General features: G+C 48.6%; 1 protein-coding gene across 1 annotated transcript in view; it reads right to left on the reverse strand.

Annotated features, from left to right (window-relative positions):
- Positions 1-24,730, reverse strand: part of dnah5 (dynein, axonemal, heavy chain 5) — a 186,372-nt gene that overhangs the window by 76,491 nt on the left and 85,151 nt on the right. The window contains exons 56-61 of the mRNA XM_057339812.1: positions 21,082-21,349; positions 19,828-20,059; positions 19,627-19,741; positions 12,856-13,032; positions 4,376-4,579; positions 3,137-3,316 (exon numbers count right to left, since the gene is read on the reverse strand). Of these exons, the coding sequence (XP_057195795.1) occupies positions 3,137-3,316; positions 4,376-4,579; positions 12,856-13,032; positions 19,627-19,741; positions 19,828-20,059; positions 21,082-21,349 (1,176 nt within the window). The remainder of the gene's footprint in view (positions 1-3,136; positions 3,317-4,375; positions 4,580-12,855; positions 13,033-19,626; positions 19,742-19,827; positions 20,060-21,081; positions 21,350-24,730) is intronic.

Genomic DNA, 24,730 nt, shown 5'->3' on the forward strand with positions numbered 1-24,730 from the left:
CCAAGGGGTTAGGGTGCGTCGGCAGAAAAGCGTAATCACCATCCGCCTGCTGCCGGTGTGCCACGCTCTCCAGGGAACTCGACTCTGTAGCCAGTGTTGGAGCTGTCTCATGTGCATCAACCCGAGGGGTATCACCACTGTCGAGGATGCCATGTGCCCAGGAGCCTCTTCCCGCTGACTGCTTGAACCCAAGCAGTTCAACACTGACTGAGAGCAGTCACGCTGTAATGGAGACAGAGTTGAGTTCCATACCAAAAAAGAGTATGCTCTGAGGAGAGCTTGCTCCCTTTCGGTTGACCTGTGGTCCCAATCGATCTAGGTGCCGAAGCACTAGGTCGCTGTGTGTACATAACAGATCTCACGAGTGTGTCAAATGAGCCAGTCGTTGACATAGTTTAGTACCCGCACACCTCTCTCCCTGAGGGGAGTGAGGGCGGCTTCCACGATCTTCGTGAAGACTCATGGGGACAGGGACAGACCAAAGGGGAGGACTCTGTACTAATATGCCTGACCCTCGAAAGCGAACCGTAGGAACGGGCAATGACGAGGGAGAATTGAGACATGAGAGTAAGCGTCCTTCAGGTCGATTGCCATGAATCCATCTTGACATCTGATAGATGCCAGGATGCGCTTCTGTGTGAGCATCCTGAACGGCAGCTTGTGTAGGTGCCTGTTCAGGGTACGCAGATCTAGTGACCCCCGCTCTTTTGGGGACAATGAAGTACGGGCTGTAAAACCCGTTGAACATCTCGGCTGGAGGGACGAGCACGATCGCTTCCTCACCAGAGGGGTGGCGACCTCAGCCCGAAGCACGGGGCATCCCTGCCTCTGCTGAGGTTAAGAAAATGCCCCGGAACTTGGGCGGGCGTCCGGGGAGTTGGTTCGCGTAGCCGAGACGGACCGTATCCTGTAGTCACCGTGACGGTTTGAGAAGCTCTTGTCAGGCTCCCAGGGACCGACAGGGAGGCTAGGGGTATGTTCTGCTTCATCGACCTCCCGGGGGTGGTTCGATGGCTGGCAGTGCGGATCCCTCGCCGTGGGGGGGACCCCCGGAGAGGAGATCGGCTGTGCAGTTTTACCTGCCTGGCGATGATGTCTGATGATTATCCTCGACATTGGGTCTTGCCGCAACGTCGAGTTGCCGAACACCGTCGTGTAGAGGGTGAGAGCAGCTGTGATAATACCCAGACGATGATTTGGCACAACGCACCGCCGATTGAGAGTGCTTAGGCTGCTGATTATCCTCGACATTGGGTCTCGCCTTGACGCAACGTCGAGTTGCCGAACACCATCGTGTAGAGGGTAAGAGTGGCTGTGATAAACGCCCAGAGAGGGAGAAAACTTTTAGAATGGGCTGTTGGGACGGGGCAGGAACCGTCCCGGATCGACCACCAGCAATGGAATGGCTGGGGTCGGGCCCGAAGGTATTCTCGATCTCCCTGGGGTCTTCCCATGAGGGCCGCTTTAGCTTTCGCCGCGGCTGCTGACGGGGTGGTGGTCTCCTCTTCGATGTCTCGAAGAGGACCAGGGCTACTGGGAAGCAGACGGTGCACGGGATCTCGGCGGCCAGAGGGCGGTCGAGTCGCGGCTGGGGAGGACATACTTGATATCCTCTGTCTGCTCCCTAACTGTCGAACTCGACAGTATCACCAAACAGCCCCCCTTGCAAGATGGGTGCATCGAGAAAACGGACTTTCTCAGTATTACTCACCTGTGCAAGGTTCAGCCAGAGGTGTCTCTCCTGGACCACAAGTGTGGACATCGCCTGACCCAGGGCCCACGCAATCACCTTGGTCGCCCGAGAGCGAGGTCGGTGAAGCCGCGGAGTTCCTGCATAAGCGCTGGGTCGGTCTTACCCTCGTGGAGCTCTCTCAGTGCATTGGCCTGCAGGAAGGCCATAGCGTGGAGAGAGGGGACAGCTTGGCCCGCAGCAGAGTAAGCTCTCGACACCTCAGATGCCGAAAAGCCTACGTGCTTTGTACGGGAGTCTAGGTCGAGCCCCTGGGGGACATCGACGTATCCTCTAGCTGCCCCACCATCGAGGGAAGAAAGGGTGATGAAACTAGTTGACGTGTACGCGCCGAAGGGGGCGTTCCAGGTCGTACTAGGTTCCTCATGCACTTCCGGGGGAACACGGCACTGGGGGCGAGTGCGGATTGGAGCCGCTCTCAAGCCCGATGTACCGTGTATCCAGCCGTGAGAGTTGGGAGAGGCAGTGCGGTGCACTGCAACCCAATGCCGGCAGCCCGGGAAAGCATGGCTGACATTTCGACGTCCGCTTCTTCCTGATCTCGACCCCCCGAGGGAGGGAGCTTCAAGGAATCGTCGGAGTCTGATGCCAGTAAGTCACCCTCCGATGCTGCAAAAGACATCTCATCATCACGTACCGTGTCTGATAAGTGATTGAGGAATAAGACGGCGGACCGTCTCATGGGGAACGGTCAGACGAGCAAGACGAGGTGCGAACGGTCCGCGAGCCAGTGGCTGACGGATTAGCGCTCACAGTAATCCTCATATCACCCTCGCTGCTCGCCGTAGCGGGCGGCAGGGCCGTAGTCCTGCCATCACGGAACGGGAAGCAGACGAGGTGGTGGCTGAGTCCCGTGGGAACACAGCCACCCGTGACGCAACGTCTGAATCGTCAACCGCCCGCAGTGCGGGCAGGACGTATCCATAACATCTGCCCCAGCGTACTGGAAGCAGACATCGTGTCCGTCCCCCTCCTCGATGAGTGTGTTGCACCCACGAGAACAGCGGGACATGCCACGCTGGAGAAATTTGCTCTTTTAGAGAAAAAACTCGAACACTTCTGGAACCGCCGAGACGCCCAGGGGAAGTCGCTGCAGGAAGGGACAGTCCGCTGCACCACGTCGTAGAGCCGGCAGTCTTGTAGCGAAGTCTGTTGATCATGAGCGAAGGCTCCGAAGAACAAAAGGTGAATGAATGAGGCACACCGTCTCCCATTTATACCCGGATATCCGGGGGCGGAGTCCGGCATGCAAATTTCATTAGCCAATTTTCATTGGCCTTTTCTAAGAAGTCGGAAGTGATTGGTTCTCAGGGACGAACCCCATCTGTCGGTTCGACACAACGTCGAGAGACCGACAGAAAGGGAACAGAAGTTCACATCTCTCACCTTCAAAGGAAGCACTTCTTTATTGATAGAGAAGAAAGAAGCCATTGCTTTGGTCCAGGAGCACAGCCCTGCAACATTTCCACACACCCTGTTGGCTGTTTCAATGTTATAGTCAGCCATGTCAAAATATGGAGACAGGAGCTCCACCACCTCCTCATTGATGGAGTCTTTGGGAAATTGCTGCAGAGAAAACACAAGCACACTAGAGTAAAATGAAAGGAAATTATAACAGGGAATAAAATATTGGAGCCATATGTTATCATCAAAGGAAACCAGCAGCCTTAAAATATTGTCTGTAAGAAACGGCATATATCTAACCACACAAAAAAAACTGATTTGTTTTGTGAACCCGTCAAATGTGACTCAAGCTTTTGCAAAAAGCGTCGGAAGGATAGCTGGAAAACATATTTTTTCCAGATTTTCCACATATAATGTAAACAAAAGACAATTATTTTTTTATTTTTCATGTATTTTTGAAATGCGGTCAAAAAAGTAAAAGTACGGAAAAAGACCACAAATTTACAAGAAAAATGGAGACAACGTGTAATTTTACAGGGGGGGAATTATTTTACGGTTTATTTCTGGCGCCCCAGCTGTCAGAAAATGTCCGTTATTTTACAGGATTGTTTTCTTTAAAGTGTAGCTGCGGCCATATCCGGCTATGAGGTTATCAAGGTCTGAACCTCTGTAAAATGTTAAGATTCAAAACTAAAATGTATTGGTATAAAAAATCTGCAACTAAAATCTTATGCTTTTAGGGGCGGTTTCCCGGACATGGATTAGTTTAAACCAGGACTAGACCTTAGTCAAATTAGGATATTTAAATTGTTTTAAAAAAACATACCTTACAAAAAACATTACTGGTGTGCATCTCGAGACAAAACAACCGTGCTGATATATTTTAAGATATGTCAGTGTAAGTTGTTTTCGATCAAGACACCTCTAACATTTCAGTTAGTCTGGAACTAGTCTTAAACCCTGTCCGGGAAACCGCCCCTTAGTGTCTGCGTGTATAGTTTAGTTTAGACATTTTGGAAGACTGTCTAGTGTGTTTTATGTGTGTGTGAGAGGGACATTGACAACAGAGACTAAACCAATGATCATTCATTACATTACAATAATCATTACAACATACAAACTAATACAAACAATATTACACAGATTGGTATACACATTCAGGATGACTATCTCATACAGCAACACCAAAAATGCTATATGAGTTAAATGAAGACAGTGTACCTGTAAACTGCCCAGGAAGTTTCCAGCAGTCATGAGTTTGAGTGACTCCTGCCAGGACGGCATGATGCAGTTTTTCTCGGGGTCCATCTTTACCGTGTTCACTTTTCTCTGGAAGAGCAGCAACACGCAGTCCATGATACGCATGATAAGATGAGGGGGTCTGCCCAGTGTTCTCACTGTGGCAATGTCTGCAGGCTTTATGGTCTGTTTATTGACAAACACAGAAAAAAAGACAAGTTCAGGTGAATTAGATACTATATCGTACAGCACACAACACCCTATAATGGGCAATTACAGGGATTTACGAACAGAAGAATACAAACCTTTGTAACAAGTGTAAAGGAGAATGGAACAGAAAGTTGTCATTTTAGGAAATGTTATTAAAGGGTGGGATTTACATGTATAATAAAAAATGAAAAGAGAAAAAAAAGAAAAGAGGAAGGTTGAGAAATTATTCAGACCTGCTAGGATGGACTACTTGTGTAATGGCGACTTTATTTCATTTTAATGTAATTATTTGATGTGTAAATATTTGTTTTATTTAATAAGTTGTGCTTTTAAACAACTTGTCCCTTAGTAAACAAATTTACGGAGCCCTTTTAGGGACATGGGGTGGAAAAAATATGAAAGGGAAGAGAAAAATATTTTTTAAGCTTTTGCGTTATCTCGCAAAAGTTTTGCGTTCCCCGAGAAACATTGCTTTCCCTTGCAAAACTTTTGCATTCTCTCGCAAGCATATTTGCATTATCTCGCAAAACATTCAAATGTCCTTTTAGTATCCTAATGATCTTCGGGTTTTGCACTTTACAGACGATCCCTTTGGTCAGCCCGCTCCCGCCTGAGATCAATACAAGGCTCGATTTGTGGGAAATTAAGTTAAAGTTCATTGTTTATGTTACTTAGAATGAGGTGTCATTTGTTTTAGAAGAATGTTTAGCTCACAAGTTATTGGTCCGGGAATCTGCGACTATAGACCAATGTTTATGTACGGAGCTAGTCTTAAATTCTGCCAGCGGGACATTAAACATGAAGTGTTTGTTCGAACTCGCAAAATGTTTTGTGAGATAACGCAAATATGTTTGCGAGAGAAAGCAAAAGTTTTGTGAGATAACACAATTATGTTTGCGAGAGAACGCAAAAGTTTTGCGAGGGAACGCAATGTTTCTCAGGGGAATGCAAAACTTTTGCGAGAATTTTTTTTCTCTTCCCTCTCATTTTTTCCACCACCATGTCTCTAAAAGGGATCCATATACAAGTTCACTAAAAACCTGCTAGAAAACGTATACCTTGAATAAAGTATGTAAATGAAATGTACTAAATATGCGTTCATTGTGTGAAACACAAGATTTATCTAATCACAAGCGATCAAATAAAACAGATAATAGATCTAATAGACTGTAACCATAGAACAAGTATTGTAAATAAAATGATTGAAATGAATAAGTATGCACTGCGAATAATAAATGGAGAAATGAGTCGCATGAATAATGGGATCCACGCAGGCGAGACTCGTGGGACAGCGAGCAGGTGGTTGAGGTGTATGTTTGGGTGGGTGTATGATTGAGTGGGTTGTTATGTTTGTGTGTGGGTTTGGTTAGAAAGGGCTGCTGTCAAGACCCCTGCTCGCTAGCAGACACCCTACAGCAGCCCTGTCATCACATGCTCTATTTTTAAATCCTCCCAGGCAGCGTGTAATTACACCAAAACTGCAGGAACCATAATGTCCCACCAACAGTGGTGACTCGTGCCACCCTTTCACTTCCCTCCGATCTTCTCATTCGCTTCACACCTCTCTCATTTTCTCCCCTACTCTCTTCTTATTCCGTTCTCTCGTTCTCTCTCCTCTCGTTCTCTTTCTCCTCTCGTTCTCTCTCCTCTTGTTCCCTCTCCTCTCGTTCTCTTTCTCCTCTCGTTCTCTCTCCTCTTGTTCCCTCTCCTCTCGTTCTCTTTCTCCTCTCGTTCCCTCTCCTCTCGTTCTCTTTCTCCTCTCGTTCTCTCTCCTCTTGTTCCCTCTCCTCTCGTTCTCTTTCTCCTCTCGTTCCCTCTCCTCTCGTTCTCTCTCCTCTCGTTCTCTCTCCTCTCGTTCTCTCTCCTCTCGTTCCCTCTCCTCTCGTTCTCTCTCCTCTCGTTCTCTCTCCTCTCATTCCGTCTCCTCTCGTTCTCTCTCCTCTCGTTCCCTCTCCTCTCGTTCTCTTTCTCCTCTCGTTCTCTCTCTTCTCTCGTTCTCTCTCTCTCCTCTCTTTCTCCTGCTCTCGTTCTCTCTCCTCTCGTTCCCTCTCCTCTCGTTCCCTCTCCTCTCGTTCTCTCTCCTCTCGTTCCCTCTCCTCTTGTTCCCTCTCCTCTCGTTCTCTATCCTCTTGTTCTCTCTCCTCTCGTTCCCTCTCCTCTCGTACTCTCTCCTCTCTCTCTCTCCTCTCGTTCTCTTTCACCTCTCGTTCTCTCTCCTCTTGTTCTCTCTCCTCTCGTTCTCTCTCCTCTCTCTCTCTCTTCTCGTTCTCTCTCCTCTCGTTCCCTCTCTCCTCTCGTTCTCTCTCTCCTCTTGTTCCCTCTCCTCTCGATCTCTCTCTCCTCCTCTTTCTCTCCTCTCGTTCTCTCTCTCTCTCTCTCTCTCTCTCTCTCGTGTGCGCATGTGCGGAGTGACTGTGAGGAGCGTGTGAGCAGGGAGTGTGTGGAGGTACTGAGTGAGTTTCAAACTTTCCTTTCCAGTTTTATTTTCTTTAGATATTACTTTGGTTTAAAGGGGAAGTGTTATAGCGCTGATTTATCGGCATCGCTGGTAAAATGGGCTCAAATTCGGATGGCTTTTCCGGTTTATCTGTTCGACACGCGTGTAAATGCATGCCGGCAGATGAATCCATATCCATCAAAAAAGTTTTAGTTGCTATTGGCAGAGAAATGGGTGCACAAAACATAGAGTCTGCTTATAGGATGAATAGAGCAATAGTTGTATTTCTGAAAGAAGTTGAAATGGTCAATCACTTAGTGGAGTGTGGTTTGACTGTTCAGGATGTGTTTGTTCCAGTATTACCTCAGTCTAATCTATCGAAAAAAGTGATGTTGTCAAACATACACCCGTTTATCACTGATAAAGCGCTCGAGTCTATTTTAGCACGTTATGGAAAATTGGTTGGAACGATTAAAATGATTCCTCTGGGATTGAAGGCCCCAGAGTTGAAACATGTCATGTCATTCAGACGTCAGGCTTTGATGATTTTAAGTCCTGAATTCGCGACGCTTGAAGTGTCTGTTAAACTGACGGTGCTGGGAAAGGATTATACGATCTTTATCAGCACCGAGTCCATGAAATGCTTCGTTTGTGGTAAATACGGTCACATTAAAACGGCCTGCCCTGTGGCTGAGGCTCAAAATGTGAGGAATGTTTCAGAACTTAATTCAGAGCAGAATTCGAATGCTCCTGAGAATAATGATTTATCAGATGGAAATGCAGATGTTGCGAGCGCTGGAAATTCCGCGCTTACTGAAACTGAAGAACAGGTGCGTAAAAGGAGTAATGATGAGATCACTGAGTCAGGTATGAAACCACCTGATGCTAAACAGAGCAAAGTGAATGATACCATGAAGGCGGTTGGTGAGGTAGGGCAATCTGGAGAACAAGATGAGCCTAAAGTGAGCAAAGATTTGAATGAGATGCAGGCATCAAGAAGCACTCGCAGTCACAGCGACATTGATTTGCTCTTTGAAAAGACAAAATCTAAGGTTACTAACAGTGATTTGGAAAGTGTTTTTTCAGATTTAATCACTGATGAACCGGTAGAATTCAATTCTCAGGAAAATATCTTTGGGAAATTCACGAAATCTAGTTATTATACTGTAGAACAGATAAATGACTTCCTGGATGCTACAAAGAGTCAGAGAAAAATAAAGGTTGAAATGCACTTTCCTGATTTAAGGCTTTTTTATTGAATCCTCTCAAATTGCTATGAAGAAAGCAACAATTGAGGAATTAGATAAGCCTAAACGCTACCGATTAAAGAAATTTATGAGTGCTGTCAGGAAAAGAATAAAGAAAAACTTTTAAAGATTTATCATGTACTGGAATCTACATCAATTTTGGATTTTATTTATTTTCTCTTTATGCATCCTGATGGTGTCTTTTAACATCGGATCCTTAAATATAAATGGCTGTAGGGATGTACGAAAGAGAGGTGTTTTGTTTAAGTATTTACAACTTAAAAAAGCAGATGTAATTTTATTACAAGAGACACACACTGATGTTTGTAATCAAGCAGATTGGATAAATGAATGGGAAGGTGGTATTAGTCTTAGCCACGGTACCAATGTGAGTGCTGGTGTTGCTTTTTTGATTTCAAAACGTGTTAAAGACAATCCAGTTTTCTTAGAAGTTATACCTGGAAGACTTCTGCGAGCAGACATAACAATAAGCAATAATACTTTTTCTTTTTTTAATATTTATGCTCCTAATATAGGAAGTGAGCGTAGTGCTTTTTTACTAAGACTTTCTGAAGAATTGTTGAAGGTCTCTGAGGACAAGTTTGTTGTGATAGGTGGTCCACCGGACTGGACGTGATCCAGCCGGCGTCCAGTCCGGTGATCCAGCCGGCGTCCAGTCCGGTGATCCAGCCGGCGTCCAGTCCGGTGATCCAGCCGTCGTCCACTCCGGTGATCCAGCCGGCGTCCCAGCCGGCCATTCAGCCGGCGTCAAGCCCTGTCCAGCCGGCCTTCCAGCCGGCATCAAGCCCTGTCCAGCCGGCCTTCCAGCCGGCGTCAAGCCCTGTCCAGCCGGCCTTCCAGCCGGCGTCAAGCCCTGTCCAGCCGGCCTTCCAGCCGGCGTCAAGCCCTGTCCAGCCGGCCTTCCAGCCGGTCCCTGGGAGACTCCCAGGGTCAAAGACTGTTCCTCCCAGGACTTATCTAAGTCCCCCAGGACTCCGCGCCCTCAGCGCAGCCGGGGACTGGGACTTCTCCCCACCCCCATGGACTGCCCCCTATGGGCCCTTTTTGGCCCCACCCCCCCTCCCATGTTTGTTATTTTTGATGTCCCACCCTAGTCCTGTTGTTGTTGTGTCTTGTCTGCCCTTGATTTTGTTTTCTTTGTTTTGCCTTGTCCTGTCTGTCTCCCAGTCTGTCTTGTCTCGTCCGTCTACCCCTTGGTGAGCACCTGGAGGTGCTCTTAAAGGGGGGGCTTCTGTCATGGCTCTGCTTCATTTAGTCATGTTTTTCTTGGTCCTGTAGCAGAGTCATGACAAAGCCTTTGGTTATGTGTGGAGAGAAACATATTATTGTCCTTTTGACAATAATATACATTCTCTCCAGTGTCTCGTCTCTGTTCCAACCATCTCGTTTCCTCGTTATCTTTCCCTGAGTGTTTAATTACCCACACCTGCCCCGTGTCGTTATCCTTTGACTGTCTTCCCTATATAATACCCTCATGTTTCATTGTCCTGTGTCGGTCATTGTGTGTGTATGTGCTGCATTTAGTGTCCTGATGGTCCCTGTGTTGCCAGAGTCTATTGTTGCAGTTTTATCCTGTTGTAGTAAGAGTTTAGTTTAGTCTATGTCTAGTGTTGTTTAGTTTAGTGTTTAGTTAGTTTACGTCCCTTTTACTTATCATTATCCTGTTCTTGTTTACACCCCATCGTGGGTTTTTGTTTTGTCTTTTGTTTATTTAACAAAATAAAGTCTTGTCTGTTAACCCCTTCACTGCCTGCCTGCATTTGGGTTCTCTTCCACCACGCCACTGTGATCCGTGACAAATTTTATTGAAAATGGGGAAATGTTTTTGGTTTTTCCAGATCTTAGTCAACATTTTTTCTGATTTAAATAAAGATCTAAATAATACTCTATTGAAAGATTTTAAAGATGTATTGTTTTTTGATATTGATAAAAAGAAGTTGTATTGCATGTGTATACAATCTTTGTTTTATACTCAATTGAAGGGACGTATTGACACCAAATGGAGAGAGCATTTTTTTAGTTTCTTCAGAAATAACTCCATCATGGAGGTGTTTGTATAAACCCCCCATTCCTAAGAGGTCTGGAGATCTCCAGTGGAGAGTACTTCATTGTGCTGTGGCAACAAATAGTTTTGTGTCACAATTCAATGGAATGGTTTTATCTACATGTCCCTTTTGTGATATTCTTGATACTGTTTTTCACTTCTTTTGCGATTGTTTCAGGTTGATTCCTTTATTTGATCTGTTGGATAGAATATTTATAAAAAACTTGGTTTTATGTTTACAAAGGATATGTTTATTTTTGGTATGAAGTATAAGAAAGAATGGAAAACAAAATGTACACTTGGTAACTTTCTACTGGGACAGGCAAAGTTGGCTATTCTAAAATCTCACACATGTAAAAATGAAGGGGAAGATACTGATTTGCTTGGAATGTTTAAATCTCTAGTAGAGGTCCAAGTAGCTGTAGAATACACATACTGTAAGTTAATAAACAATATGTATTTTTTTGATGTGAGGTGAAGTGTAGAAGATGCTCTTGTGGTAAGAGATGAGACTGGAGAGTTAGTTTTTAATTGGTGATTGTTTTGTTTTGTTTGTTTTGTTTTGGTTTGTGTGAGGTGTAAAGATGATTGATTATTAAAAGAGTTTTAAAAGTAAAAAAAGTCTCCTCTTGTTCTCTCTCCTCTCTCTCTCTCCTCTCTCTCTCCTCTCGTTCCCTCTGCTCTCGTTCCCTCTCCTCTCGTTCTGTCTCCGCTCGTTCTGTCTCTCTCTCTCTCTCCTCTCGTTCTCTCTCTCCTCTCATTCCCTCTCCTCTCGTTCCCTCTCCTCTCGTTCTCTCCTCTCGTTCCCTCTCCTCTCGTTCCTTCTCCTCTCGATCTCTCTCTCCTCTCGTTCTCTCTCTCTCTACCTCTCTCTCCTCTCGTTCCCTCTCCTCTCATTCCCTCTCCTCTCATTCTCTCTCTCTCCTCTCGTTCCTTCTCCTTTCGTTCTCTCTCCTCTCGTTCTCTCTCTCTCTCTCTCCTCTCGTTCTCTCTCTCTCCTCCTCTCTCTCCTCTCGTTCCCTCTCCTCCTCTCTCTCTCCTCTCTTTCTCTCTCTCTCCTCTCGTTCCTTATCCTCTCGATCTCTCTCGTTCTCTCTCTCTCCTCCTCTCTCTCACCTCTCGTTCCCTCTCCTCTCGTTCTCTCTCTCTCCTCTCGTTCCCTCTCCTCTCATTCCCTCTCCTCTCGTTCTCTCTCCTCTCGTTCTCTCTCTCTCCTCCTCTCTCTCCTCTCGTTCCCTCTCCTCCTCTCGTTCTCTCTCTCTCCTCTCGTTCCTTATCCTCTCGATCTCTCTCTCTCCTCCTCTCTCTCACCTCTCGTTCCCTCTCCTCTCGTTCTCTCTCTCTCCTCTCGTTCCCTCTCCTCTCATTCCCTCTCCTCTCGTTCTCTCTCCTCTCGTTCTCTCTCCTCTCGTCCCCTCTCCTCTCGATCCCTCTCCTCTCGTTCTCTCTCTCCTCTTGTTCTCTCTCCTCTCGTTCTCTCTCCTCTCTCTCTCTCCTCTCGTTCCCTCTCCTCTTGTTCTCTCTCCTCTCGTTCTCTCTCCTCTCCAACCCTCTCCTCTCGTTCTCTCTCCTCTCGTTCTCTCTCCTCTCATTCCCTCACCTCTCGTTCCCTCTCCTCTCGTTCCCTCTCCTCTCGTTCTCTCTCTCCTCTTGTTCTCTCTCCTCTCGTTCTCTCTCCTCTCTCTCTCTCTCCTCTCGTTCCCTCTCCTCTTGTTCCCTCTCCTCTCGTTCTCTCTCTCCTCTCTCTCTCTCTCTCCTCTCGTTCTCTCTCCTCTCGTTCTCTCTCTCTCCTCTCGTTCCCTCTCCTCTCGTTCTCTCACTCCTCTCGTTCCCTCTCCTCTCATTCTCTCTCTCTCCTCCTCTCTCTCCTCTCGTTCCCTCTCCTCACCTCCTCTCTCTCTCCTCTCGTACCCTCTCCTCTCGTTCTCTCTCTCCTCTTGTTCCCTCTCCTCTCGTTCCCTCTCCTATCGTTCTCTCTCTCTCCTCTCGTTCCCTCTCCTCTCATTCTCTCTCTCTCCTCTCGTTCCCTCTCCTCTGGTTCTCTCTCCTCTCCTTCTCTCTCCTCTCGTTCCCTCTCCTCTCGTTCTCTCTCTCCTCTTGTTCTCTCTCCTCTCATTCTCTCTCCTCTCTCTCTCTCCTCTCGTTCCCTCTCCTCTTGTTCCCTCTCCTCTCGTTCTCTCTCTCCTCTCGTTCTCTCTCCTCTCTCTCCTCTCGTTCCCTCTCCTCTCATTCTCTCTCCTCTCTCTCTCTGTCTCCTCTCATTCCCTCTCCTCTCTTTTTCTCTCCTCTCTCTCTCTCTCCTCTCGTTCTCTCTCCTCTCTCCTCTCGTTCTCTCTCTCTCCTCTCGTTCCCTCTCCTCTCGTTCTCTCACTCCTCTCGTTCCCTCTCCTCTCGTTCTCTCGTTCTCTCTTTTCCCCATTGATTGTCTTCTTTCCTCATCCCCTCTCCTCTCTGCTTATCGTCTCCACTTTTGTTTTTTTGTTCTTGTGAGTTTGTTCCACACCTGCAGCGCTGCCTCCGCCTCCTCCAGAGCAGGTTTGGCAGCTTCCAGCTTCTCCTTAGCCATGGCCTTGTCTGCAGAAATACTGTCAACAATGGCCTGGGCTTTATCTTTGACCTTCTGAACCTCAACTTTGACCTTTTCAGCCGCATGAGCCTTTACGGTCACCTCCTTCAACACCTGATGAACAAAAAATAACAGAAGGAATGAAAACCCCAATCCAGTTATACACAGTATGCAACATTTCACATTGTTTTTCATTTATCATCTTAAATGGCTTGAAGGGGTGGAGTGAGCCGTTGGTTGCAATTCGTAAACTGAACCTTTAAGAAATGCTGTGATGCTCTGCTACAATAGGTTTCATGTACTCCCAGTCCCTTGCAATTATATTATATTATATAGATTACTGGTTCCCTTTCTGTCGATCTCTCAATGTTGTGTCGAGCCGACAGATGGGGTTCGTCCTTGAGAACCAATCGCTTCCGACTTCTTAGAAAAGGCCAATGAAATTGGCGAATGAAATTTGCATGCCGGACTCCGCCCCCGGATATCCAGGTATAAAAGGGAGATGGCGTGCCTCATTCAATCACCTTTTGTTCTTCGGAGCCTTCGCTCATGATCAACAGACTTCGCTACAAATAGCAACTACAAGACTCCGGTTCTACGACGTGGTGCAGCTGACTGTCCCTTCCTACGGCGACTTCCCCCGGGCGTCTCGGTGGTTCCAGAAGTGTTCGAGTTTTTTCACTAAAAGAGCTAATTTCTCCAGCATGGCATGTCCAGCTGTTCTCGTGGGTGCAACACACTCATCGAGGAGGGGGACAGACACGATGTCTGCTTCCAGTACGCTGGGGCAGATGTTGTGGATACGTCCTGCCCACACTGCGGGCGGTTGACGATTCAGACGTTGCGTCACGGGTGGCTGTGTTCCCACGGGACTCAGCCACCACCTCGTCTGCTTCCCGTTCCGTGACGGCAGGACTACGGCCCTGCCGCCCGCTACGGCGAGCAGCGAGGGTGATATGAGGATTACTGTGAGCGCTAATCCGTCAGCCACTGGCTCGCGGACCGTTCGCACCTCGTCTCGCTCGTCTGACTGTTCCCCATGAGACGGTCCCACCGTCTTGTTCTTCAACCACGTATCAGAAACGGTATGTGATGATGATATGTCTGTTGCAGAGGGTGACTTACTGGCATCAGACTCCGACGATTCCTTGAAGCTCCCTCCCTCGGGGGGTCGAGCTCAGGAAGAAGCGGACGTCAAAATGTCAGCCATGCTTTCCCGGGCCGCCGGCATTGGGTTGCAGTGCACCGCACTGCCTCTCCCAACGCTCGCGGCTGGATACATGGTACCTCGGGCTTGAGAGTGGCTCCAAGCCGCACTCGCCCCTAGTGCCGTGTTCCCCCGGAAGTGCATGAGGAACTTAGTACGACCTGGAATGCCCCCCTTCGGCGCGTACACGTCAACTAGTTCCATCGCCCTTTCTTCCCTCGATGGTGGGGCAGCTAGAGGATACGTCGATGTCCCCCAGGGGCTTGATCTAGACTCCCGTCCAAAGCACGTAGGCTTTTGGCATCTGAGGTGTCAAGAGCTTACTCTGCTGCGGGCCAAGCTGTCCTTTCTCTCCACGCTATGGCCATCCTGCAGGTCCATCAGGCCAATGCGCTGAGAGAGCTCCACGAGGGTAAGACCGACCCAGCGCTTATGCAGGAAATCCACGCCGTCACCGACCTCGCTCTACGGGCGACCAAGGTGACCGCACAGGCCCTGGGTCGGGCGATGTCCACACTTGTGGTCCAGGAGAGACACCTCTGGCTGAACCTTGCACAGATGAGTAACGCTGAGAAAGTCCGCTTTCTTGACGCACCCATCTCACAAGTGGGGGCTGTTTGGTGATACGGTCGAGCCGCAGTTCTCAACAGTAAAGGAGCAGACAGAGAATATCAAGTAAATCCTCCCCAGCCGCGACTCAACCGCCCTCTGGCCGCCGAGATCCCGTGAACTGTCTGCTTCCCAGCAGCCCTGGTCCTCTTCGAGACATCGAAGCCAGGCAGGTAAAACTGCAGAGCCGATCTCCTCTCCGGGGGCCCCCCCACGGCGAGGGATCCACACTGCCAGGCATCGAACCACCCCCGGGAGGTCGATGAAGCAGAACGTACCCCTAGCCTCCCTGTCTCTGACAAGAGCTTCCCAAACCATCATGGTGACTATGGGATACGGTCCGTCTCGGCTATGCGATCCAACTCCCCAGACGCCCGCCCAAGTTTCGGGGTATCCTCTCAACCTCAGTCAGAGCCAAGGACGCTCCCGTGCTTCGGGCCAAGGTCGCCACCCCTCTGGAGAAGAAGCGGTCGTGCTCGTCCCTCTAGCCGAGATGTTCAACGGGTTTTACAGCCCACAAAGCAGGGGTCCCTAGATCTGAGTACCCTGAACAGGCACCTACTCAAGCTGCCATTCAGGATGCTCACGCAGAAGCACATCCTGGCATCTATCAGATGTCAAGATGGATTCATGGCAATCGACTTGAAGGAGGCTTACTCTCATGTCTCGATTCTCCCTCGTCATCGCCCATTCCTACGATTCGCTTTCAAGGGTCAGGCATATTAGTACAGAGTCCTCCCTTTCGGTCTGTCCCTGTTCCCATGAGTCTTCACGAAGATCGTGGAAGCCGCCCTCACTCCCCTCAGGGAGAGAGGTGTGCGGGCACTAAACTATCTCGACGACTGGCTCATTTGACACACTCGCGAGATCTGTTATGTACACACAGGGACCTAGTGCTTCGGCACCTAGATCAATTGGGACCACAGGTCAACCGAGAAAAGAGCAAGCTCTCCCCTGTGCAGAGCATCCTCTTTTTTGGTATGGAACTTAACTCTGTCTCCATTACAGCGCGACTGACTACAGAAAGCGGTCAGTCAGTGTTGAACTGCCTTGAATATTTCAAGCAGTCAGCTGTACCCCTGAAATTCAGAGGCTCCTGGGCACATGGCATCCTCTGCGGTGGTGATACCCCTCGGGTTGATGCACATGAGACCGCTCCAACACTGGCTACAGAGTCGAGTTCCCTGGAGAGCGTGGCACACAGGCAGCAGGCGGATGGTGATTACGCCTCTCTGCTGACGCACCCCAACCCCCTGGTCTTCAATGACCTTTTTGGTGGACAGGATCCCCCTAGAGCAGCAAGGCACATCGTGTGACGACGGTTGCCTCCCTGCAGGGGTGGGGTGTCGTGTGCAACGGGCACGCAGTGTCGGGGTGGTGGACGAGCCCCCGCCTGCGTTGGCATATCAACTGCCTAGAGTTGTTAGCTGTGCTACTTGCACTGAAGAGGCTGCAGCCTCTCGTGCAGGGCGAGCACATGCTGGTCCGGTCAGACAGCACAACTGCCATGGCATATATCAATCGACAGGGTGGCATTCGCTCACGGCAGCTAACACAACTCGCCCGACGCCTCCTCCTGTGGAGTCAGCAGGTGATCAGCTCCCTGCAAGCCACACATAACCCAGGCGACCTGAACCAGACAGCTGACACGCTCTCTCGTCAGTCAACGCCTCGCGGAGAGTGGCGACTCCATCACTGCGCAGTCCGGCTCATATGGGAGCAGATCGGCCAGGTACAGGGGGACCTGTTGCCTCCCCGGACTCCTCCCATTGCCCGCTTTGGTACTCCCTGACCGAGGGACCCCTCGGCACGGATACCTTAGCGCACAGCTGGCCACGGGGTAAGCGGAAGTATGCCTTCCCCCAGTGAGCCTCATTGCACATGTCTTGTGCAAGGCCAGGGAAGAGGAGCATCAAGTGGTACTAGTTGCGCCCTATTGGCCCAACCAGACTTGGTTCTCGGAGCTAAGGCTCTTGACAACAACTCCCCCCTGGCCGATCACCCTGGCAAAGGACCCCCTTTCCCAGGGGAAGGGGCACGTTATGGCATACCAGGCAGACCCCTGGAACTTCCATGTCTGGACGGGACAAGGAGATCCTGAGTGGCCCAACCCCAGGGGTTGGGACACCACTCAGACTAGGGCCTCGGCCACTAGGCGGCTATACACCCATAAGTGGCGCCTCTTCTCGTCCTGGTGCTCTTCTCGGAGAGAAGGCCCATGGAGTTGCTCGATCGGGAACGTGCTGTCCCTTCCTCAAGAGAGACTGGAGAGTAACCTCTACCCCCTCCACACTGGGAGTGTATGTAGCCGCTACGGCCGCTCATCACGACCCAGTTGCTGGGAAGCCTCTGGGTCAGCACAACCTGATCATTAGGTTCCTAAGGGGGCGCGAGAAGGCTACCGCCTCAACCGCGCTCCATACCCTCTTGCGACCTAGGTGGCAGGCCTCAAGAGCCCCCCCCCCCTTCGAGCCCCTCGGAGCTGCCGCTCTTTCTCACCTCACGATAAAGACGGCTCTCCTGATGGCGCTCACCTCCAAGAGGGTAGGGGACCTACAAGCACCCTCCGTGTCCACAGATTGCCTAGAACTCTGGCCCGGTGATTCTCACGTTATCCTGAGACCCCGGCCTGGCTACGTGCCCAAAGTTCCCACCACTACCCCGAGAGACCAGGTGGTGAACCTGCAGGTGCTCCCCACCGGGGAGGAAGACCCAACCCCGTCCGTGTTGTGTCCAGTACGCGCACTGCGCCTCTACTTGGACCGCACGCAGAGCTTCAGAAGCTCTGAGCAGCTCTTGTCTGTTCTGGAGGTCAGCAGAAGGGGAGGGCTGTCTCCAAACAGAGGTGACGCACTGGATCGTGGATGCCGTCGCTACGGCATACCGATCTCAAGTTCGCCCCTGCCCATTAGGAGTGAGGCACACTCCTCTTGGGCACTGGCTCAGGGCGCTTCTCTGGCAGACATCTGCAGAACTGCGGGTTGGTTGCAACACCTTCGCGAGGTTCTAATACCTACGTGTGGAACCGATGTCAGCCCGCGTCCTGCAGGGCAACGTGTAGGACCGGCAGCCGGTAGGGCGTACGCATGCGAAAGCCCTTCCCCCTTCCTCTAGGGGGATCAGCGGCTATTACGCCTCCCTTCTTTCCCCACTGGGTAAAGAACAGGCATTCCATCCATCACTACGCACCCTCCTGGGGGCAGGCTGGGCAGAGCAGCCCTGCCTCCTTAGGCCGAGGAACAGTTGAGTTATCTACCACATAGCTCTATCCGGACCTAGTGCTCCAGACGTGGTAACCCATGCCCCCCCCCCCCCCCCCCGTGGGCGGTTCCGTCTGATGTATCTTCATGAATGGTTCCCACCTCGGCAACCCATGACCTCCCTAGGTGGACCTCCACCTTGCGGATAACTCCTTCAGTCCACACGTTTTCCCACGAGTTCTCCCCTGATGGTGTCTGCACTAATTCCTCCCTATGGTAGGATAGTGCTCTATGTAGCGTTTTTCCCCCAGGGGGGAATAATGCTTACCCAGTGGCCCTTACGGTGCCGGGCGGCCTCTCGCTGACCCCCTACCTCTCCACTGGACGGTTACAATTTCACGCTAGCGCTAACGTCTGACTCGCCCAGGTCAGTCAGCGTCGCTCTGCTAGAGATTGTGATGCGGCACAGCGCTGTGGCGTTTTCCATAGGAACCCCATCTGTCGGCTCGACACAACGTCGAGAGACCGACAGAAAGGGAACGTCTTGGTTACGGATGTAACCTCAGTTCCCTGATGGAGGGAACGAGATGTTGTGTCCTTGCCACAACGCTGGCTGCTCGCCACAGCGGTCGGGGGATGCTCAGGCTCCTCAGACCAAAAGGTGAATGAATGCAGCACGCCGTCTCCCTTTTATACCCGGATATCCGGGGGCGGAGTCCGGCATGCAAATTTCATTCGCCAGTTTCATTGGCCTTTTCTAAACTATTCAGAAGTTGATAGGTTCTCAAGAGCGAACCCCATCTGTCGGCTCGACACAACGTCTCGTTCCCTCTATCAGGGAACTGAGGTTACATCCGTAACCAAGACGTTTTAACTAAGAAAATAGATTATAGTGGGAAATGTACTGTACATGAGTTACAGTGTGAAAAACGGTCAGCTTTGTGTAGGTATTTACTACAAAGTGTGCCATTAACAGCCATTAACATCTTTGAGAGTGTGGATATTTTGTACACGTTGTTAGCAGTTGTCACCAATAAAAGACCAGGAGCAAAGCATTACCAACTATTTTTGCAATACAAAAAACAAACTATCAAATTATTAATTCTGCGGATCAGTCTGTAATGTGTAATGAGCATCTTGTTTAAAAAAAAAACTAAACCGAAAATTGTTGTACTAAAAAAAAGTGCATCTCAAGAACCTTGTATGCAAGCACCCTTACACCGTGTCTAAACCAGATGCGGCGCGACAAGAGACAATAGAACGAATTAGAACTCATTGTAATTTTAAAATTTGTCCACACCAGACGTGGTGCGATGCCATTAGAACAAGCCATGTGTCACGTCGCATCGCGCCACGCCGCGTCCGGTGTAGACACGGTGTTATACATGCATCATGTAGCAGTTTGTATGGGGGAACAAAGCTTGTGTGAGCGTCCCCTATCTCCCCCTGAACTGTTGTGAAGTGTGTCTGTCTGAACTGCAGAAAATGGCACTCACAACATGACAGATTACATCACATCTGAATTTAGCTGTCAAATTTAGCTCACACATTTTGGAGTTTAAAAAAAAAGGTCAGGCCATGCATTTGTCTTCATGATCAAATTATGCTTCTCGAGTACTCCTAAAAAATGTCATTTTAAATTATAAGGGGGTGACAAACATACACATGCAGACTTTTAACACATTCATTTACCATATCAGCCTTCTGGTTGGCGATCTGAAGCTCTTTCTCCTTGACCTCCAGCTCTTTGCTGAGGGCAGCAACAGACTCCGAAGCTTCCTTCAGTTTCTGGAGGCCAGTGTTCATCCTAATCAAAACAACACAGTCGGAAAATGAACCTCTATGACACAGCTCCAGACTCCATAAACAGCATTTAGCAACATCTGTATTAACCTGTCTGCGAGCGTCTGAACCTCCGAGTGCTTCTCATTGTAGATGGCCTTGTAGTCGTGGATGAAGGACAGGTAAGATTTGGGCGTCACGTGAGTGGAACGACGATACCTCTGGAAATAATCGGCACACTTTTCCGCCACACCGTCCTGAAATGAGCCCATGCACTGAACAACCTCGCTCTTGACCTCGGGCGTGCAGTCTATGTCATACGTGGACAGGAAGTGTTCCGATACTGAGGAGAAACAAACCGAGTATTCACATGTAATCCAGAAATAACATTCATTCTGTCACGGCTCAGGTTTTTCTAATTGTCTTTCAATATGTTTGTTTAAATTATTGCCCGCAGTTTGACTGTCGGCTACATTAACCCTCTTGTTTGTCCTAACAGAGCAGTTCTCTTAGATGTAATCAATTTAAATTGTTTGAGGAACACTTTGTGCCTTCCTTGAATTGCTTGTTTATCTATCAGTCAACGTTGAACTGTACAAGCACAAATGCTTTTCAATGTACAATTTGCATGGAAAGACCTGGGATGAATGAAATGAATCTTTGACGAATAAACCAGGTTGACCAGGAGGTCAAGGTTCGTCTGATTAGCCTTGGTAGCTATTTCGTGTACATACAGTAATTACAGCATTAGGGGCCGATTGCTGCAGACAGAATGCGTTTTTTGCTGTTAGACGCGCCTCTTTTGAATTGTTTTCAGTTGGCAGGGAGCGTTTTGCGTGCTGCTTATGCGCGCCGGGTTTTTGCCGGAGCGCTCTGAGCAGAAAAGCGGTTGACGTGCGCCTTTTTTCCATCGTCCAATCGAATGAATGGAGAGGCGGGGCTTCCGTTGTGCTGACGGAACTTTACAGTTGCTTGAAATGTCCGGAGACTGCAATGATGAAGGAGAAACTTGTGGTGGCTGTCGCAGGTTAACCGAGTAAGGTCAGAGCGAGCACCAATAGCTTGTACCCGTTTTAAAGTTTCTGCTATTATGACAGTTAACAGCAAATAGAGAGCTCGCGCTATATTCCTTGACCCACAGTACAGCTGTTTCGGTTGTTGCCTAGCAACATAAAAAAAATTATGCCACTTTTGCGCTCAAAAAGCATCTTTCTCCATTGCCATTCAAAAGCAGAAACATATTACAAAAAAGTCTACGTGCAACAGTAAATGTAGTTAATAATTTAGTATAATCAGTCCCATGACATTTGCAGAATCCATTCGCCAAATCTATTCTAGATGAAACCTCCAACACATTTTACTGACCTGCGATCAGGGCGTCTTTAGGCCAGCGGCTAAACCAATCCATGGTGCATCCAGAAATGAGAGCAGGGAACTTCAAAGCCCGATTACGAAACTTCTCCCCAACCGGAGAAAAGCACAGGACCACGTGAAGGTTCTGCCTCACTCTGCTCATGAAATACTCATGCAGGTTTTCATTTGTGGGTGGCCGTCGTGGAAACTCTCGCTTCATGACTGGAATGAGGTCACTGAGAATCTCGTCCATCTCATCTCGAGCAAACAGATTGGACACCTGTGACACGCAGAATATTTCACACCTCATTAGATTAAACCCAGATGTAGAAATTTCACTGGGAATTTCTGACAAATGTATCTAGATCTGGATATAATGACACACCTGAGGGGACAAAATGACACAGAAAAAACATTTAAGCCACAAATAAATGCAGATGAGATCTCTATAACGTCTTCATTATTTCTCCTAGATGTCAAATGGAAACTTCTGCTTAAAGTGAAAATTCTTTCATCATTTTTTTAATTTATGACTGACTGATTTTTTAAACACTTCATCAGAAGAAGATATTTTGAAGAATGTTGGTTTAATCGAACAACAGTGTTACCCATTCCCTTCATTTTGTGTCTTGAAGCGAACTGGTACTGCAGCTTTTCACTTTCCAACATTCTTCAAAATATTTCTGTTTGTGTTTTGCAGAAGGAAGTCATACAGGTTTGAAATGACAAAAGAGTGAGTAAATGATGACAGAATTGTTTTGAGTGAACTATCCCTTTAAGTCTCCTGCGTCTCCGTTTTTTTTTTGTCCTGAGAAAAAGACCCAGAAACCAGAAAGACCAAAAACCTCACTAATGTCCCCATTAGAGTTTCAGAAGAGATCTCAGAAATAAAACGAAAGCTGAGCTTATTTTACATGTCTGCGCTTAAAAGTCAATATTATTAAAGATTTCAATATGAATTCAAAACAAGTTGCCCCAAATACAGATGATTTCACCTAAACATTGTACAACCGTGATTCATTTAACATTTACATGTATGCATAAGATGCTTTTATCCAAAGCGACTTACATTGCATTGTATTATACATTTGTTTCTGACCATGTGCAATCCCCTGGGATCAAACCCATGACTTTGGCATTACTAGTGCCATGCTCTAACCACTGAGCCTCTTTCTGTATTTATTTGTCTGAAGCAATTTTAGGACAAATATCTGAGACTAAGTTAACACTGACATGAACCACAACTGAGAACTCCATGAAATCTAGGAATCAAGTAATAAAAGAGCTTTTGTCCAATATAATTTAAAAAGATGTTTTAAGATATCCATCAATTTCATTTCATTGGAGGCTACTGCACTTGAAAGACTAAGCAGAAACTAAAAGTTAAATATCGTTATCTGCAGATATCTGTGTAGAAATGTCACAGAAACACAGATGAGTTAAAAATGCTGAACAGACTGTCTGGTCATATTCTGTAAAGAACAGTATTTCACTTCTCTTGTCTCTTTTCAAAGTCTTGGGTAATAAATTTCACTCTATTGCTTTTGTTCTGCCGTTCTTATGGTCACCCCAGTCTGGCCTCATCAGTTTCCCAGCTAAACCTTGACATCCTCTGTATAACTGAGGGCCAGCCTTTTCATTAATATTCCTGAGCAAACGTATCTCTCCCTGAGTGCTTAAGTGCTCTTCTGCTGATGTAAACGCTTACGTAATTAACCAATACATGAGATTAATGAAATAACAGCTTTGACCAAACCCTGTAGACCAAAGACCTGTCCAAGACTGTATGACTGAGGTGAAGACCCAGAGATCTGGAGGTGAAGCCTGCTGTTAAATAATATCCAATTATACTCAAACACCTTTACAGCATATATTATATATATAGACACACAGGAACTTAGAGCTAATTAAACACATTTTGTCCTTTGCAAAGCTTCTCACACTTGAGTCTGCTCATTTTCTCTCTTACTAGACTTACTAAGCCCCACCCACCATCCCTACACTCTTTAAGAGGTCTTGATTTAGAGGTAATTTATGGAAAACAGCATTTCTTTGCTCATTTGAAATAAAACAATAAAGCTTGTAGATTTACATATCATAACTCATACCAATCATAACTATTTAACACCCGTAATGTGACCACCATCTGTCATGGCTCTGCTTCCTTAGTCATGTTTTTCTTGGTCCTGTAGCAGAGCCATGGCAAAGTCTTTGGTTATGTGTGGAGAGAAACATATTATTGTCCTTTTGACAATAATATGCGTTCTCTCCAGTGTCTCGTCATTGGCCCCGCTCCTCTCGTTTCCTTGTGATCTTTCCCTGAGTGTTTGATTAACCACACCTGCCCCATGTCGTTATCCCTCTTGTGTTCCCTATATATACCTTCTTGTTTCTTTGTCCTGTGCTCGTGTATTGCGTTGTGTATGTGCTCTTGTTGTTGCTTGTGGTCCTGTTACAGCCCGTGTTCCTGTTATTTGCCCTGTTCATGTAATGTGAGTGTTGTGCTTTAGTCTTAGTCACCCTGCCGTGTTTGTTTTTGTAAGACGTTGTGTCGTGCCTTGTTTTGATAGTTTGTTTTTGCCCCCCCCCCCGTTGGGAAGTGTTTTGTTTCAGTTTTTATTTTAGTTATAGTTCTGGTTGTCCCCATTGTGGGTTTTTGTTTTTCGTTTCGTGTATTAAAGTCTTGTGTTTAACCCCTTCACGTCTGCCTGCGCTTGGGTTCTTCCTCTGTGATTCGTGACAGAATACACGAGCCAGTATTGAACCCAGCAGGCAAGATGGAGGCAAGGCGATCCAGGCAGGCCCATCTCCTCTGCGGTCTGCGACAGGGCTACTCCGATGTCTTGGAGTTCGCAGATCGGTTCTTCGAGACCGCAGGGGAGATGGTCCATGACGAGACGGAGCAGATGGTCCTGTTCAACGGCGGTCTGAATGAGCCGCTGTCTCGGGAGGAGATGAGGATGCTGAGACCGCTGGGCTTCACGGACATGATTAGGTATGCCATGAATCGGCCGGAGCCCAGGGTCTCAGCCCAACCCAATCCATCTCCCCTACCCGCGATCCCGGAGGGTCGCGTCATGGAGATCGGGGTCATCGGCATGGCCGCACCGTCCGCCTCTCCCCCGGCAGCTCCTCCTCCGCCCATCAGCATCCGTGGCAGTGGCCGGCGCAGACGAAGGGAGTCGTGGGACTCCCCGTCCGACTCCTCCGGTGCGGAGTATCTCGGGCTCCCCATCGCTTCTCAGCAACCGGCCACATGTCCTGTGGGCCGGTCAAGGAAGAAGAAGCCGAGGAGGGGGAAGCCAGTCCGGTGCAGCCGGCGTCCAGTCCGGTGTCCAGTCCAGTTGTGTCCAGTGGTCCACCGTGTCAGCTTGTGTCCAGCCCGGTGTCCAGTCTGTGTCCAGTCCGGTGCGCCGATGCCTGTCCAGTGCCGTCGTGCAGCGGCGTCCAGTCCGGTGACAGCCGGCGTCCAGTCCGGTGATGCAGCCGGCATCCAGTCCGGCGATCCAGCCGGCGTCCAGCCGGTGTCCAGCCGGCGTCCAGTCCGGTGAGTCCGCGCCAGTCCGATGCAGTCCGATGTCCGAAGTGATTCCAGTCCGGCGTCCAGTCTCGGTACAGCAGCCGGAGTCAAGCCTGTCCAGCCGGCTGTCCAGCCGGTACA

Source organism: Triplophysa rosa, linkage group LG8, assembly GCF_024868665.1.
Source record: "Triplophysa rosa linkage group LG8, Trosa_1v2, whole genome shotgun sequence".
NCBI lineage: Eukaryota > Metazoa > Chordata > Actinopteri > Cypriniformes > Nemacheilidae > Triplophysa > Triplophysa rosa.